General features: G+C 43.8%; 1 protein-coding gene across 9 annotated transcripts in view; it reads left to right on the top strand.

Annotated features, from left to right (window-relative positions):
* Nucleotides 1-17,435, top strand: part of dmd (dystrophin) — a 1,595,363-nt gene that overhangs the window by 1,028,022 nt on the left and 549,906 nt on the right. For all 9 annotated transcript variants that reach the window (XM_078408877.1, XM_078408870.1, XM_078408878.1 and 6 more), the window contains one exon: nucleotides 13,954-14,129. In XM_078408877.1, the coding sequence (XP_078265003.1) occupies nucleotides 13,954-14,129 (176 nt within the window). The remainder of the gene's footprint in view (nucleotides 1-13,953; nucleotides 14,130-17,435) is intronic.

Genomic DNA, 17,435 nt, shown 5'->3' with positions numbered 1-17,435 from the left:
TGAATAACATCACATGAAACTACTTCTGCCTCCTGATAATCTTTCAATTAGTATAATTATGGATGGGAAAAAAGCTTTTAAAGGGCCATGCGAGTTAATGTTGTAGGCATTAGTTGCAGGTTCTTTATTAAATAGTAATAATATAATTATTCACACCTTACAATACCTTAGTACGTTGGAATCTGGGAATTATTTACAAAAGTATTATGATCTGTTTTGTAAACTGATTATGTTGCATGCTTCCTCATTATGACCTTAATGGACCTTTTGCTTATGATCTGTACAGCTTATGCTGATTTTGTTATGACATTTTCATAATCAAAGCTTTATTACTCCATAACCACAACTATGGTTGGACGTTGCTACTTATCTCTTGTCGCTTCGCAAGGATTGACGATTTTGATAGGGACCAAGTACCAAACAGTGGCCTTCATTTTTGCATCCAGAGTAATTTCACGGTTTCCATTTGGCCATCACTGTTTTGCCACACCAGATTGAAGCACTCTGCTTTCCTCTGCTTTCCAGAAAATTGTTCTAAATAAACTGGGGTCTCCAAACCGTTTTGCTTTTCCCAATGTTTGGTGTTGCGTGTCACCGAAGTGCTTTGAGACCTAATCGGGGACTAAGTCTTTAATAACTTTAACTTCTCTGATGCTGGAGTACTCATGCACTTTGTCTCGGTTCCTCGTGCTGAAGGTTGCCATTCCTTTTGATGATGGAATGCTGGTGTTCTGGTGCAATGGTTGGGTTGCAGTCGAGTCCCAGTGTAATTCAGCAAGTTAAAAATGGTAGCTTCCTCTGTTTTTATAAAATGTGACTTTTGAGCAATTGAATACACAAAGCTGTTTTTAATTATTTTTTATCTGATTCTTCATTGATTACTTTCTTTATCATGTTGTACATTTATTTAAAGGTTTCTCACAAGGGATGACAGTTCTGGGCAGCCTAGTTCTCTATAGATTCTGTAGTAAAAACATGCTGTTTCATTTTTTAAAGATTTATTGCTATCTTATGTTTTGCTAACATTGAGAATATCCTCACTCTACGATTAAAGGTGGAACAGATTCTAAATGGTAGGCTCTGTGTATTTTCAGAGTGAGGTTTAAGCGATGAGATTCTTAAGCATGGTGCAGTACATCATTGCCTTTTACCAATCAGCAATAGAGTCATAGATCTGTACAACACAGAGGCAGGCAGGTCCTTCACCCCACCTTGTCTATTCCAATCAACGTCTCATTTACCTGCATATGGCCCATTGTCCTCTGGATTCTTCCTGTTTATATAACTGTCCAAATACCTTTTAAAAGTCAGAATTGTATAATCCCTCCACAGCCAGGTAACATCCTGGCGAGCCCCCTCTGCACGCCTTCCCACTTAATGACATATTTTCTACAGCTGGGTGACCTGAATGCACATAACACTCCGCGAGGTCTCACCAATGATTTATGCAGCTACATCATGAAGTCCCGATCTTTGTACTCTGTACCCTTCCCATTGAAGGCAAACCCACCAAACACCTTCCTCACCACACTGTCCCCTGATTCTCCACTTTTAGGGGATCGTGCAACTGTACTTCCAGATCTGTGAAAGAGAGTGGGAAATATCACTGCACTTATGTTCACTTACCCAACTACAATTTTGAAATTATACCTTGTTAGAAATTAGCCCTGAGAAAGTACTTGAATTGAGCATTAATACTGAACTCTATTTGTGGTAATATTGTGGTCATATTAAATAATGCTACCTATTCCCCACTTTGAATAATGCAGACTAAAATAACACATTTTGGGGGAGTAACTGTTGGGGGAGTCCAGAACAAGGGGCCACAGTTTAAGAATAAGGGGTAGGCCATTTAGAACGGAGATGAGGAAGAACTTTTTCAGTCAGAGAGTGGTGAAGGTGTGGAATTCTCTGCCTCAGAAGGCAGTGGAGGCCAGTTCGTTGGATGCTTTCAAGAGAGAGCTGGATAAAGCTCTTAAGGATAGCGGAGTGAGGGGGTATGGGGAGAAGGCAGGAACGGGGTACTGATTGAGAGTGATCAGCCATGATCGCATTGAATGGCGGTGCTGGCTCGAAGGGCTGAATGGCCTACTCCTGCACCTATTGTCTATTGTCTAAATAGGGTTTCATGGGATGATTCATGTAAATTCATTAAATAGAATTCCAAGAGTTCAATAAATACTACTTGTACAATGTCTAAATTTAATGAGAATGATCTCGTAGTGAATCACAGGCCCTTCATATGAATTCTATTTTGAAAGATGGCATCGTGCTTGCAGCACTAAAAATTCTGTCATTCTTTTTGTTACCTTTAGTATTGAAGCAACATTGTATTAATTCCTTTCAAGTGGGGGTTATTGAACAATCAGTTGAAAATGATAGTCCGTGAACTGAAACAGAGTACTTCTGTCAAACTATTCATTCCAAGCTTAAACTTTTGAGATGGTTGTTATGTTCACATCTGGTGAAATGTGAAAGTGGAAATGTGGAATAAGAGAAGCTGCAAACTATAAAGAAGAAGGGTCTCAACCCGAAATGTCACCTATTCCTTTCCTCCAGGGATGCTGTCTGACCCGGTGGGTTACTCCAGCTTTTCGTGTGTATCTTTAGTGTGTACTAGACCAAGGGGACCCGTTGGGCCCAAACCACTCCTGCATTGGTGCAGCACCCTCTACTCCCCCCCCCCTCTCCTCTCCCCCCTCCCATCCCCTCCCCCATCTCCTCCCCCATCCCCTCCTCCCCCCCTCCTCCTCCTCCTCCCCCATCTCCCCCTCCCTCCTCCCCCAAGACACATAGACTTGGACAACACACAAAACATAAATGATACATAATTTACACCTGAACCCTGTAAGACAGTAGGAGGAATTAAACTGCCAAATTAAAAGATATTAATGCAAAATATAATTAGAAAAATAAACTTCACGGTCGTGCAGGAGATGGTCCACAGAGTTGTGTTATCCAGTTAGGATTAGGATTGTGTAGGTTGGTTCAGGAACCTGATCGTGGGAGGATAGTAACTGGTGGTGTGTGATTTCAGGCTTCTCTACCTCCTGCTCGATGGTGCTGGGAAGAGGGCATAACCCGCCTGGACTTGTTGATCAATGCTGCCTTGTTGAGGCAGCACCTTATGTAGATGCAGACTAAATTCTTCAACTGCAAAAGAAACAATGATATTCATAATTTCTGCGGGTGGAATGTAACTGTTTACTTGAATCTGTTCTTGGTCTTGCAGCGGTACATGATTTGATTAACTTTTAATTTGATTTGTGTGGTCATTTTCAGCTGCTCCCTCTGGTTATGTGGTTCATAAATTCAGAGCAAGAGTAAATCATTTTTAAAATTAATTTCTGGTTCAGAAACTTGTTATATAAAATGTTAGAAGCCAATTGCCACCTCTTAATGAGTTGATTCCATCCATGCACTCTTGCAATAAATATCCTGTTTTTGCAGACAAAAGAAAGGGGCGGTGCAGGATGGCTGCCTCGCCTGCAGTCTGTCTGTCCTTTTCAAACTCTTTTTGTTATTTTTGGTAAGTTTTAAAAGTTTGTGTAAATGTTCTCTGGTTTGTTTTATGTGGGGGGTGGGAGAGGGGGTCGGGGGAAACTTTTTTTCAATCTCTTACCTTGCCGGAGATGCGATTGTTTTCCGGATCGTATCTCCGGTCGCTCTGCGGCCGAACATCACGGAGCTGGAGGCCTTTCCTGGGACTGACTTTGAGCCCCCGCGGTGCGTGGACTTACCATCTGAGCCTGCGATCCCTTGCCTGGGATCGACGCTCCAACTGCGACCTGCGGACTTTAACATCAGGAGCTCGCAGTCTCGGGTTGAGACCGGTCGGGAGCTCCAAAAGCTGCCGAGGTTTGACTGGTCCCGACCCGGGGTAGATCACCCGGCGTGGGGGAGCTGAGATTCCCCCCCCCTGTGATGCAGGAGCTGGATCGCCCCGACGAGGAAGGCCCACCGCCGGCTACAGGAGTCAAGATCGTCCCGTCAACGGAAGGTTAAAGCCCCCGACCGCTGGAGGACAAAGAAGGGAGAGATTGGACATTTTTTCACCTTCTATCACAGTGAGGAATGTGGAGGAGTCACTGTGGTGGATGTTCATGTTAAAATGTATTTTGTGTGTCCTGTTGCTTTTTATTATTTCGACTGTATGGCAAATGAAGTTCCTCGTATGTTGCTAAACATACTTGGCTAATAAAGTATGATTGTGATTGTGATTGTGTTTGAAGGTTTTTGCCTGAAGTCTCAATGCCATTTCCTTTGTTCTCCACAGAATTATTTTTGTCTTGGTAAAACTCTGAGCATTCCATTAATATGATTCCAGGCTGACAGGCAATGGTGGTTAATTAAAGTTGAAGTCCAATCTACATTTCGATCAAATAGTGGAAATAGCAATTTCACAAGTGTCTGATCGGCAGGTCAAGTTACCAATCTGTAATGAATGCATGATAGTGATGTGTGCAGATAACATCATGTGCAAGTTATTCTAGTATAATGGTCTACGGTAATCTTTCATTCAAGGTCAATTGAATTTCATCTGATTATTTCTCACCCTTGTTTAAATTTCTCTAATGTAAATGGAATGAAAATTGGTGTCTGTTCAGTCCAAAATAAAGGGTTTGACTGTCCAACATAACTCTTTACAACTACAGTTTTGAGCAGCAATACGAGTTTCACATCTGGAACATTTGCCAGTGTAGATTTACTTCTTACGTCCGTCCGCTGAACCTGGGACGATGCCAGTGACCAGTTTGCAGAATTCCCATATCTTTTTTACAATGATACTCCCATATCTATCTGGCCTGAAAACCATTTCAAAGTGATTCCGTAGAGCCATCTTTTTTTAGATTTTTAGATTTAGATTTAGATTCTACAGCGCGGAAACAGGCCCTTTCGGCCCACCAAGTCCGCGCCGCCCAGTGATCCCCGCACATTAACACTATCCTACACACACCAGGGACTATTTTTACATTTTACCCAGTCAATTAACCTACAAACCTGCACGTCTTTGGAGTGTGGGAGGAAACCGAAGATCTCGGAGAAAACCCACGCAGGTCACGGGGAGAACGTACAAACAGATGCCGCCCGTAGTCAGGATCGAACCTGAGTCTCCGGCGCTGCATTCGCTGTAAGGCAGCGACTCTACCGCTGCGCCACCGCTGCGCCACCGTGCCGCCATTTTGTTTTGCGATGCTATTGAAGTCCAGTTTTTGCAATAATTAATTTCACGTGAGATCTTCCAATCAATAGCAATTCTGTTTGGCCTATTTCAGGAGCCGGTTGCATGTTCTAAATGGGTGGCCTCAAGGCTGCCAAAATGGCATCCACCATAGTCCTGGAAGAGTTGAAGAGCAAACCCAGAAGTGAAACTCTTTAAAATCTACTAAAGAGGATTTTCCAACCCACCTCAACCGCTCCCAAACTCTCCTATCTTTGTGCACCTCTGATCTACATTTCAGTTCTGCATTGTCCCATTTAAGGGCCGGTCCCACATAGGTGATTTTAAGGCGGCTGTCGGTGAACGTTTACCGGGATGTCGCGGGCATGATCATGAGGAGTCTTCAATGAATCGTAATGGATCTCGGCTCGGCGTGCCGCAGAAACGAATTCCAGATAGAAATTTCTCAGCGACGGTTGGCTTGTCGCCAGGTATCGTAGCTTATTGCGGGCAATGTTTGCATGCTGTTCCCAGGTTTGCTAGGTTGTCGCAGATGCATTTAGAAGCATGTAATATTAAATTAAGAAAAGGCATTTGAAGACACCAGAAGATAGTTTTGTTTAACCAATTTATTTACCGTCAGGACATTTGACATTGGAGGTGACAATTTGACGGTCAGGTAAGCGATGTTTCCGAAGACGGTGTAATCTCTTAGCCAGGTGCTAGTTTCACAAAAAAAGTAACTTGTATCAACCTGACTCGGCATTGTCGTGGTCATTGTCGTAGGGTAAAAGAAAATGTTGGCGATCTGCTACGACTTTGACAGTCGCCTTAAAAATGGCATAACTGGGACAGGCCCTTTAGTGAATGCTTTTCTTTTCAACCACTCTGGCAGGAGGGGGCAGGGGTCATGAGGAGAATTGAAATCTTGTATGTCCCATTGCTTACTTTAGTTTAGAGATGCATCGTGGAAACAGGCCCTTCGGCCCACCGAGTCCATGTCAACCAGCAATCCCCCTAGACTAGCACCATCTTACACACTAGGAACAATTTACAATTTTTACCGAAGCCAATTAATCTACAAACCTGTATGTCTTTTGAGTGTTGGGAGGAAACTGGAGCACCCAGAGAAAACCCACAGGGTCATGGGGAGAACCAACAATCTCCGTACAGACAGCAACCGCAGTCAGGATCAAGCCCGGATCTCTGGCACTGTAAGGCAGCAACTCTACCACTGTGCCACCATGCGGTCCATTGCTCATGCTTGTACTGTATAGTGGTAGTGTAATATACTGCAGCAGCACATAGTGGAATGTCATGCTTTCTGGAATTACAACTCCACAGCTGAACACATCTCTTTGTGAGCAAATGTCAGTTTAATTGCACCTCACCTTCCCAAGGGAACTATGAGGCTGTGAAGATTTATTTCTCTATATCTTTGGTTGCAATCTTCGGAATAGTATTTTCAGAGCATTGCAAGCAAAGTTTTTAACGTTCTATTTTTCCATATTAATGGTCCATGGAGAATTTCTTCTTCAAAGATAAATCTGATTCCTTCAATGTCCTGGAATAAAGTAAGAAAGGGATGTCTGAAGGATATATGGGAGTGAAAACAGAGGTGGTAATTTCAAAAAACTTGGCAGCAAAGTGTTGTACAACATGTCAATATAAAATAAACCTTTGCCAAAGTGGCAAACCAGTTATTCAGTGCATGTAAGAAAGCAATTACATTGTCAAAAAGTACTGAGTTGTTAATGAAATATATGAGTGTTTGCAGAAGTCATAATTAGCATTTCTTGTTCTGCATTTATTCAGCAAGTGTAGCGAACAAAACCGTCTCGGCAAAGGGCATCTTGAAAGATTACTTCCGGATAATCAAATATTCAAAGCAGTTGACATTCCTTTTAGGTTCTTTTTTACTCATGATGAAAGTATGCACAGAATGAAAATGTCAGTCAATCACTGTAGGAAGGAACTGCAGATGCTGGTTTATACCGAAGATAGGCACAAAATGCTGGAGTAACTCAGCGGGTCAGGCAGCATGTCTGGAGAGAAGGAATGGGTGACGTTGCGGGTTAAGACCCTTCTTCAGACTATGGTCTGATTTCATAGACTTGTAATTCCTTCAGTATGATCTCATTTTTTATTTATCCTTCTTCTGCAACATGTAGGTTTGTGGATAGATTTGTTCCCGAAATACAGCCAAAACGGTACACGATAGCCAACAATTTTAGGCCCACCCTACTCACCATTCCCCTGCGGTCTCAATTTATCAAGTTTTATTACATTTATAAAACAATTAACTTAATAAATGTTAATAAATGCGCTGTCCCCCCCCCCCCCCCCACCCCGCCGGGAGGACCAACGCCCACGGGGAGTGCCCCGCGCCTGACCTTCCTCCCGTGGTGCAGAGCAGTGGCTGAGGGCAAACAAAATGGCCGTCGCCATCGAGCTGCCGCTGCAGGAGAGGTTTCCACCCAACGGGTCCACGGCTCGCGATGGCCGACGCGATGGCCGCCCGGGGCCGAGGTGAGTGGCTCCCTCTCCCCTTTCCTCCCGCCCACGACCCCGGGGGAGACTCCCCGGCCAGCAACGGGTCCACGGATCGTCAGTTGGGGGAGGGTTGCTGGGCCCACAGGAGAGGTTTGCCGCCAACGGGGGTTGCCGGGCCCACAGGAGAGGTGAACACTACGGGGGTTGCCGGGCTTGCAGGAGAGGCTTGGACGTAGGGTTGCCGCGCCCGCAGGAGAGATTTGGACCCAACTGCTCCACGCCCGGCTAGTTATTTCTAAAATTCTCATCAGTCTTACAGGCTAAACATTCTGGATATTTATGTTGAACTTGCAGGTATCTTGAATAATATTTTTGTTGGACACATTCAAAATAGTGGTTCCTCAAGAAGAGGCAACGTGACTGAATGCAGCTTTTGTTATTCTTTGGATCCACAAGAAACAGCGATGCTGAAATCCTGAGCAAAACACAAAGTGCTGGAGGAACTCAGTGGGTCAGGCTGCATCTGGGGACAAAATAATGAGGTGACATTTTGCCCCATCTGATAAAGGGTCCAATGCAAAATGTCACCTGTCCATTCGCTCCCCCGATGCTGCATGACCCGCTGGGGTCCTCCAGCACTTAGTCTGCTATTACTATTCATTGTCTATTTACAAAAAGAGTCTTGTAAGCAAATATGCCATCATTCTAGAATGAAGTCTGTTTAGTTTATTTAGTCTCCTGAGCTACGATTTTGAAATATTTCTTTCTTCTCTCCATGCAAAACTATTTTGAATACTATTTTGTATACTATTTGTCCCTTAGTTTGACCCTTAATTTTAAGAGTGTAGGTTCAAATTTCATTTTAGAATCCCTATGTGTAATCTGGACTAACAGTTCAGCATCACTTGGCATCGAGCTGTGTTCTCAATGTTAGAGAGCCTGGAGTTACGTCAGTGTTAATTTAAAGAAAAGCACTGATCTGTTGATATTTAACTACAGATAAACATCGGTGAGGCTGCACTTGGAGTACAGGCACTGCGTGCTTTATGCATCACCTGCTATAAGAAAGATATCTTAAGCTGGAAGGGGAGCAGAGATAATGTACAAGGATGTTGCCAGGACTCAAGGGCATGCTAGGACTTGGGTCCTTGGAGAGCAAAAGGCTGAGCAGCCGTCTTATAGAGGAGTATAAAATCGTGATGACAAGAGATAGGCTGAATGCACAGAATCTTTTAACCATGGCGAGGGAATCAAGAGCTCGAGAGCATGAGATTTGAGAGTTTAAGACGAGAAAGGAAAGATTTATTAGGAACCTGAGGGGCTGAATGTGAGAATGGAGGGTAAACAGAATACCCTGTGTTGATTAGTACGGATGTCAGGGGTTATGGGGAGAAGGCAGGAGAATGGGGTTAGGAGGGAGAGATAGATTAGCAGCGATTGAATGGCAGGGTAGACTTGGTGAGCCAAATGGCCTCATTCTGCACCTATCACTTCTGAATGAATTGCTTGAGGAAGTGTTTGAGGCTTCAAGTTACAGAGCCAAATTGAAATGGAGAAAAAATACTCAATGATTAAATACCACTGAACTGATGATTTGAAGCCTCAAACACTTCCTCAAGCAGTTCATTCAGAAGTGATAGGTGCTGAATGAGGCCATTCTTTCTCCAACTTTCCCATCTTTTCTGAATGGAATCACGTCATTCAACTTGATCAAATAATAACAATATTTCAAAGGCATTTTAGGTGGGACAGGAAGGACCAGGACAAATTGTTAGTGACGTTTACATCCACAACTTGAAGCTCTTGCCCATTTCCACCTCAGCACCATTGATCCAGACAGTGGCGTGACACCCACCCTGCTTCCTGAAGCCGATGGCCAGCTCCTTCCCTTTGCTCCGTTGAGGCACAAAGTTGTTATCTTGATCTATTTGTTGAAGGAATAAAAAAGATTGATAGGACAAATGGCTATCAAAGATATTTGATAGAATGTCACATAACATCATTGTCAAAGCCAGTGAAAAAAAACCCAGTGGCTACAGGATCAACAATTGACCAAGAGAGGAGCATTGTGGTGGACAGCCAATTCTCAGACTGAAGTATGGTGTACGTTCATGTTCCTCAAGGATGTGGGCATTGATTCCACTGCTTTATTTTAATGACTCGCACTTGGGTGCCCAGGGGAATAACTGCAAGAATGGCGAAGAGTTGGGAGAGTGGTGATAGACTTCAAGATGACAGAAACAGGCTGGTGGAACAGATGGAGCAGGACAGGTGTAATTTTATGCTGTAAAGTGTTGTGATGTTTTTGATAAAACGTGGAAAGGAAAAGGAACAGTATAACATGAAGGGTAAGATTTGAAGGCAGTGAAGAGAGAGCTGGATGTACAGCTCAAGGCATACTTGGAGGTGGAAGTCCAGGTTGAAATAACATTTAAAAACAAAAGGATCTTCAGGTTTATACGTAGAGAACCAAACTCCAAAAACAGGGAAGTTCTGATAAACCTCAATAAAACTGCTTTCCTTTGTAAATCACGTATTGCTTCAAATCTCTCGAACATATGTCAGAAAGGAAGCAAAGGTCTGTAGAGAGAATCAAATGGATTTACTTATATCTTGAAGGTGTGAGAGACTTAAGGTTCAAAGCAAGGATGTTGAGGCTGGGATTGTTTTCCTTGCAGCAGAGAATTTTGAGAAGAGATATGATAGATGTGTTCAAAATCATAAGCACTTTAAACGGGCTTATTTCCATTGGTAGTCAGGTGGAGAACCAGGGAACACAGATGTGACGTGATCAGCAGAAGAACCAAAGGCAAGAAGACAAAATGTATTTGTGTACTTTGAATGGTTAATGTCAGAAGTGCCTCGTCTGACAGAGCAGAATCAGCCATGGGATTCAGAGGAGAATTTGATCAGCACATGAAAGGAAAGTATTGGTGAGCTTCAGGGGGGGAATGGTGGAGTGGGGCTGCTGCATTCTTCCTGTAGTGAGTTATTACTGACTTAAAGGGCTGAAGGAAAAGGAATCCTCGGCTGTTGCTATTCCTCGATTGGATGACTTGTAACAAGAGACCTTCGACACCCTCAACTATAATCAGTCTGGAGAAGGGTGTCGATCCAAAACGCCTTGTTCTCCGGAAATGCTGCCTGACCCGCTGAGTTACTCCAGCACTTTGTGTTTTTTGCTCAAGATTCCCGCATCTGCAGTTCTTTGTGTGGACCTTCTAATCAATTTCCTTCTTCGGCAACCCTTGTCATGGAGAACAGAGCAAGGTCTATTGATTTTAGACTGGAGTCCATGAAATGCTTCAGTTGAAATCTCATGAATATTGAGAACATCCGCAATTTGAAGGCAAATGAAACCTTTTCTGTCAAAGAGTGTAGAGGATAAATATATGTCATAAAAAATATAAGTAAGTTCAAGAGGCAATTGGATGTGTTGTTGTGATGGTACATAGTATGCCCAACAGAGAGGTAAGCAAGGTCAATAAAGGGCTAAAGAAATTTGTGCAAGCTCAAGTTCATTGGACGTCACCGTAGATGGGTTCATTAGTAAGTTTGCAGATGACACTAAGATTTCTGGGGTTGTATGTCAAACCATCCAATGGGATATACATCAGCAACAGAAATGGGGGGAGAAATGGCAGATGGACTTTAATCTGAGCATGTGTTGCACTTCGGGATGTCAAATGTAAGGCGAAAATATACAATTCATGGCATGACCCTAAACAGTTTTGATGTACAGAGGGACTTTGGGGTCTGAGCCCATAACTCCCTGAAAGTGGAAACACAAGTAGATCGAGTGGTGAAGAAGGCATCTAGTATGCCTGCTTCCTTTGGTCGGGGGATTTGGTCGAGGAGTCAGGAAGTCATGATGCATGTTCCGCACAGATAAAGTAATTTATCATTCTATTCATCAATTTATTTGGGGAAATTTACTGCTGATGTTGGGATGATGTGCAACTGAAAGACTATCAATAATTGAATGGTATCAAATTATCTGCTGTTCTCAGCAGCAAAAAAAGTGAAACTCTGTTTATAAACTTGCTTGTGAGTTGCATACCTGCAAAAGTCCAGCATGCATTTATCTCAGGCCACCTGCTGCAACACCTGAGCGTGGGTTATCAGGTGTCGTGTCAGTAGTTATCAGTGGATTTTATTTATCATTAACATTTTCTCCTTCAACAGCCCCTTGGGACAGAAGATGATTTGTTTCCACTCTGCTTTTGGGGGTTAGGAGGGACTAATAAGGCCAAAGAAGGATGCAGCTGGAGCTGCCTGAGTGCAGATAGTTTGTGAGGATAGACACAAAATGCTGGAGTAACTCAGCCGGACAGGCAGCGTCTCTGGACAGAAGGAATGGGTGGCATTTCGGGTCGAGACACTTCTTCAGACTGAGTCGAGGAGAGGGAGACACAGAGATATGGAAGGGTAAGGTGTGAAAACGAGACCACTTCCCTGATACTAAGATAGGTGGAGTAGTTGATAGTGAGGTAGATTTTCAAAGTCTACAGAGAGACTTGGGCCTTTTGGAAGGGTGGGCTGAAAGATGGCAGATGGAGTTTAATGCTGATAAGTGTGAGGTGCTGCATTTTGGTAGGACAAATCAAAATAGGACGTACAGGGTAAATGGTAGGGAATTGAGGAATGCAGTGGAACAGAGGGATCTGGGAATAACTGTGCATTGTTCCCTGAAGGTGGAATCTCATGTGGATAGGGTGGTGAAGAAGGCGTTTGGTATGCTTGCCTTTATAAATCAGAGCATCGAGTATAGAAGTTGGGATGTAATGTTAAAATTGTACAGGGCATTGGTGAGGCCGAATCTGGAGTATGGTGTGCAGTTCTGGTCGCCAAATTATAGGAAGGATGTCGACAAAATGGAGAGGGTACAGAGGAGATTTACTAGAATGTTGCCTGGGTTTCAGCACTTAGGCTACAGAGAGAGGTTGAATAGGTTGGGTCTTTATTCTTTGGAGCGTAGAAGGTTGAGGGGGGACTTGATAGAGGTTTTTAAAATTTTGAGAGGGACGGACAGAGTTGACGTGGGTAGGCTTTTCCCTTTGAGAGTGGGGAAGATTCCAACAAGGGGACATAGCTTCAGAATTGAGGGACAAAGGTTTAGGGGTAACATGAGGGGGAACTTCTTTACTCAGAGGGTTGTGGCTGTATGGAATGGGCTTCCGGTGGAAGTGGTGGAGGCTGGCTCGATTTTATTATTTAAGAGTAAATTGGATAGGTATATGGATAGGAGGGGTTTGGAGGGTCTGAGTGCAGGTAGATGAGAGTAGGTCAGGGAGAATGGTCGGCGTGGACTGGTAGGGCCGGACAGGCCTGTTTCCATGCTGTAGTTGTTATATGTTATATGTTATATGTCTCACCCCGAAACGTCACCCATTCCTATCCAGAGATGCTGCCTGTCCCGCTGAGTTCCTCCAGCATTTTGTGTCTATCTTCGGTGTAAACCAGCATCTGCAGTTCCTTCCTACATAGTTTGTGAGGATGTGCTCTCCTGATTGTGCTTCTGCCGGCTCCCCATGCATCGAATCATGGTTGCCTATACCATTACAAAATCTCGTTCTCCAAGGACTAGAGGAGCTGAGGGATGTTGCATTTCTTCCAGGCTTTGACCACATCTTTGAATCTTTTTCTTCATCTACCTTGTGATCTTGGGCAAGTTGTGCCGAAGGGCCTGTTTTCACACTGTTTGACTCTATGACTATCTCTGCCCATGATAGAGCTTGGGATGGAATGTCTGTTCTGGGAATCTGGTATAATTAGGTGTCAATACATCAGGGTGACAAATAACATTTGGAAACAGAACCTCTTGTTTATAGCTAAGCTTCTATTTAGTATTTCAGGCAAATAATTTATCAAAAATATTGTTTTGGATCTTATTTAATTCATTCATTGTAAATTACATTTATTATCAGGTACTGCCCATACTTTAAAAATAATAATATTGTATTTTGATTCATTTACCTTTCCAAAACTGCACTGTAAATGTCATCCAAATGAAAAATAATGTTTAATGTTAATGTGTAAGGATCACAAGGATACCTATTTGTAGCATCCTCTCTTTCTCAAGGTTCTGGTTCTCTCCAAAATGGAGATGGCTCTGAAGTGTTATAGATGATGTACGACATTAGGGCAGAAGTTTTTTTGTGTATTTCTCTCTTTTTGGGACATGTTTCTGAAATACCGAATATAATTCGGCCATAGTCTTGCTTTGTGAGCAGAACGTTAGCTTATTTGTGTTGTTTTACAGTTGGGCAACTGAATTCCCCTTGCTTTTGTACCTGCAGGAACTACAGGATGGAATTGGATGCCAGCAGGCTGCAGTCGCTGGTTTGAATGTGACGGGAGAGGAGATTATTGGGCAGTCGTCAGCAGCTGACGGTTTCATCCTCAACGAGAAACTGAGCAAACTAAACAGGCGTTGGCAGGAAATCTGCAGACAGGTGGATGAGCGAAAGAGAAGGTAATCTCACAGTTTTCCTTCTGTACAGCTGTTCCTAATGTGCCGTGACTAATCACTCCTTTATCCAAGTTACGCTATTCATTTACGGTACAAGATGGCCGAGCTCTGATGCTCGACCATATTTGAGGCGTCAACCTCATATTCCAGAGGTCACAGCCTCAGAATTAAAGGACATTCCTTTAGGAGATGAGGAGAAATTTCTTTAATCTTCTTTAGAAGATGGTGAATATGTGGATTTCTTTGCCACAGACGGCTGTGGCTGTGGCCAAGTCAATGGATATTTTTACAATAGACAATAGACAATAGACAATAGGTGCAGGAGTAGGCCATTCAGCCCTTCGAGCCAGCACCGCCATTCAATGCGATCATGGCTGATCACTATCAATCAGTACCCCGTTCCTGCCTTCTCCCCATACCCCCTCACTCCGCTATCCTTAAGAGCTCTATCCAGCTCTCTCTTGAAAGCATCCAACGAACTGGCCTCCACTGCCTTCTGAGGCAGAGAATTCCACACCTTCACCACCCTCTGACTGAAAAAGTTCTTCCTCATCTCCGTTCTAAATGGCCTACCCCTTATTCTCAAACTGTGGCCCCTTGTTCTGGACTCCCCCAACATTGGGAACATGTTATCTGCCTCTAATGTGTCCAATCCCCTAATTATCTTATATGTTTCAATAAGATCCCCCCTCATCCTTCTAAATTCCAGTTTATACAAGCCCAATCGCTCCAGCCTTTCAACATACGACAGTCCCGCCATTCCGGGAATTAATCTAGTGAACCTACGCTGCACGCCCTCCATAGCAAGAATATCCTTCCTCAAATTTGGAGACCAAAACTGCACACAGTACTCCAGGTGCGGTCTCACCAGGGCCCGGTACAACTGTAGAAGGACCTCTTTGCTCCTATACTCAACTCCTCTTGTTACGAAGGCCAACATTCCATTGGCTTTCTTCACTGCCTGCTGAACCTGCATGCTTCCTTTCATTGACTGATGCACTAGGACACCCAGATCTCGTTGAACTCCCCCTCCTCCTAACTTGACACCATTCAGATAATAATCTGCCTTTCTATTCTTACTTCCAAAGTGAATAACCTCACACTTATCTACATTAAACTGCATCTGCCATGTATCCGCCCACTCACACAACCTGTCCAAGTCACCCTGCAGCCTTATTGCATCTTCCTCACAATTCACACTACCCCCCAACTTAGTATCATCTGCAAATTTGCTAATGGTACTTTTAATCCCTTCGTCTAAGTCATTAATGTATATCGTAAATAGCTGGGGTCCCAGCACCGAACCTTGCGGTACCCCACTGGTCACTGCCTGCCATTCCGAAAGGGACCCATTTATCCCCACTCTTTGCTTTCTGTCTGTTAACCAATTTTCTATCCATGTCAGTACCCTACCCCCAATACCATGTGCCCTAATTTTGCCCACTAATCTCCTATGTGGGACCTTGTCGAAGGCTTTCTGAAAGTCGAGGTACACCACATCCACTGACTCTCCCTTGTCAATTTTCCTAGTTACATCCTCAAAAAATTCCAGTAGATTTGTCAAGCATGATTTCCCCTTCGTAAATCCATGCTGACTCGGAATGATCCCGTTACTGCTATCCAAATGCTCAGCAATTTCGTCTTTTATAATTGACTCCAGCATTTTCCCCACCACTGATGTCAGACTAACTGGTCTATAATTACCCGTTTTCTCTCTCCCTCCTTTCTTAAAAAGTGGGATAACATTTGCTATTCTCCAATCCACAGGAACTGATCCTGAATCTATAGAACATTGAAAAATGATCTCCAATGCTTCCACTATTTCTAGAGCCACCTCCTTAAGTACTCTGGGATGCAGACCATCAGGCCCTGGGGATTTATCAGCCTTCAGTCCCATCAGTCTACCCAAAACCATTTCCTGCCTAATGTGGATTTCCTTCAGTTCCTCCATCACCCTAGGTTCTCCAGCCCCTAGAACATTTGGGAGATTGTGTGTATCTTCCTCAGTGAAGACAGATCCAAAGTAACGGTTTAACTCGTCTGCCATTTCTTTGTTCCCCATAATAAATAAATTCCCCTGCTTCTGTCTTCAAGGGACCCACATTTGCCTTGACTATTTTTTTCCTCTTCACGTACCTAAAAAAACTTTTGCTATCCTCCTTTATATTATTGGCTAGTTTACCCTCGTACCTCATCTTTTCTCCTCGTATTGCCTTTTTAGTTAACTTTTGTTGCTCTTTAAAAGAGTCCCAATCCTCTGTCTTCCCACTCTTCTTTGCTATGTTATACTTCCTCTCCTTAATTTTTATGCTGTCCCTGACTTCCCTCGTCAGCCACAGGTGTCTCTTACTCCCCTTAGAGTCTTTCCACCTCTTTGGAATAAATTGATCCTGCAACCTCTGCATTATTCCCAGGAATACCTGCCATTGCTGTTCTACCGTCTTCCCTGCTAGGGCCTCCTTCCAATCAATTTTGGCCAGCTCCCGCCTCATGCCTCTGTAATCCCCTTTGCTATACTGTAATACCGACACTTCCGATTTTCCCTTCTGCCTTTCCATTTGCAGAGCAGAGATAGATAGATTCTTGATTAGTACAGGTGTCAAGGGTTATGGGGAGAAGGCAGGAGAACGGGGTTAGGAGGGAGAGATAGATCAGTCATGATTGATTGGTGGAGTGGACCTGATGGGCCTCATTCTGCTCCTATTACTTATGATCACCTTATTCCACCTGAGTAGTGCACAACTCAATGGTATAAACATAAAATTATCCAATGTTAGGTAACGTCTGAGAAACACAGACTGGACGATTGTTTCGTGGAACAATCTGAAATCATCATCATTGGTCCAAAAATGCTCACCAAATCCACCCAAAACTTCATCCTCAACATTGATGGTCTCCCAGTATCCACCTCACCTCACATCCGGAATCTTGGAATCATCCTTGATCAAACCCTCTCCTTCGACAAACACATCAAACACATCACAAAGACAGCCTTCTTCCACCTCAAAAACATTGCCCGTCTCCGTCCATCCCTCTCCTCCACAGCTGCAGAAACCCTCATCCACGCCTTCATCACCTCCCGTCTGGACTACTGCACAGCCTCCTCTATGGCGCACCCTCAAAAATCATCAATAAACTTCAATACATTCAAAACTCCGCTGCCCGTCTACTCACACACACCTCGATCCGTGACCATATCACCCCCGTCCTTTATAAACTCCACTGGCTCCCCATCCCCCAGAGAATCCAGTACAAAATCCTCCTCATAACCTACAAAGCCCTCCATAACCTGGCCCCATCCTACCTGAC

The sequence above is a fragment of the Rhinoraja longicauda genome, chromosome 12 (genome assembly GCF_053455715.1).
Source record: "Rhinoraja longicauda isolate Sanriku21f chromosome 12, sRhiLon1.1, whole genome shotgun sequence".
NCBI lineage: Eukaryota > Metazoa > Chordata > Chondrichthyes > Rajiformes > Arhynchobatidae > Rhinoraja > Rhinoraja longicauda.
The sequence above is the reverse complement of the archived record's forward strand: the minus strand, read 5'-3'. Positions and strand labels throughout refer to the sequence as shown.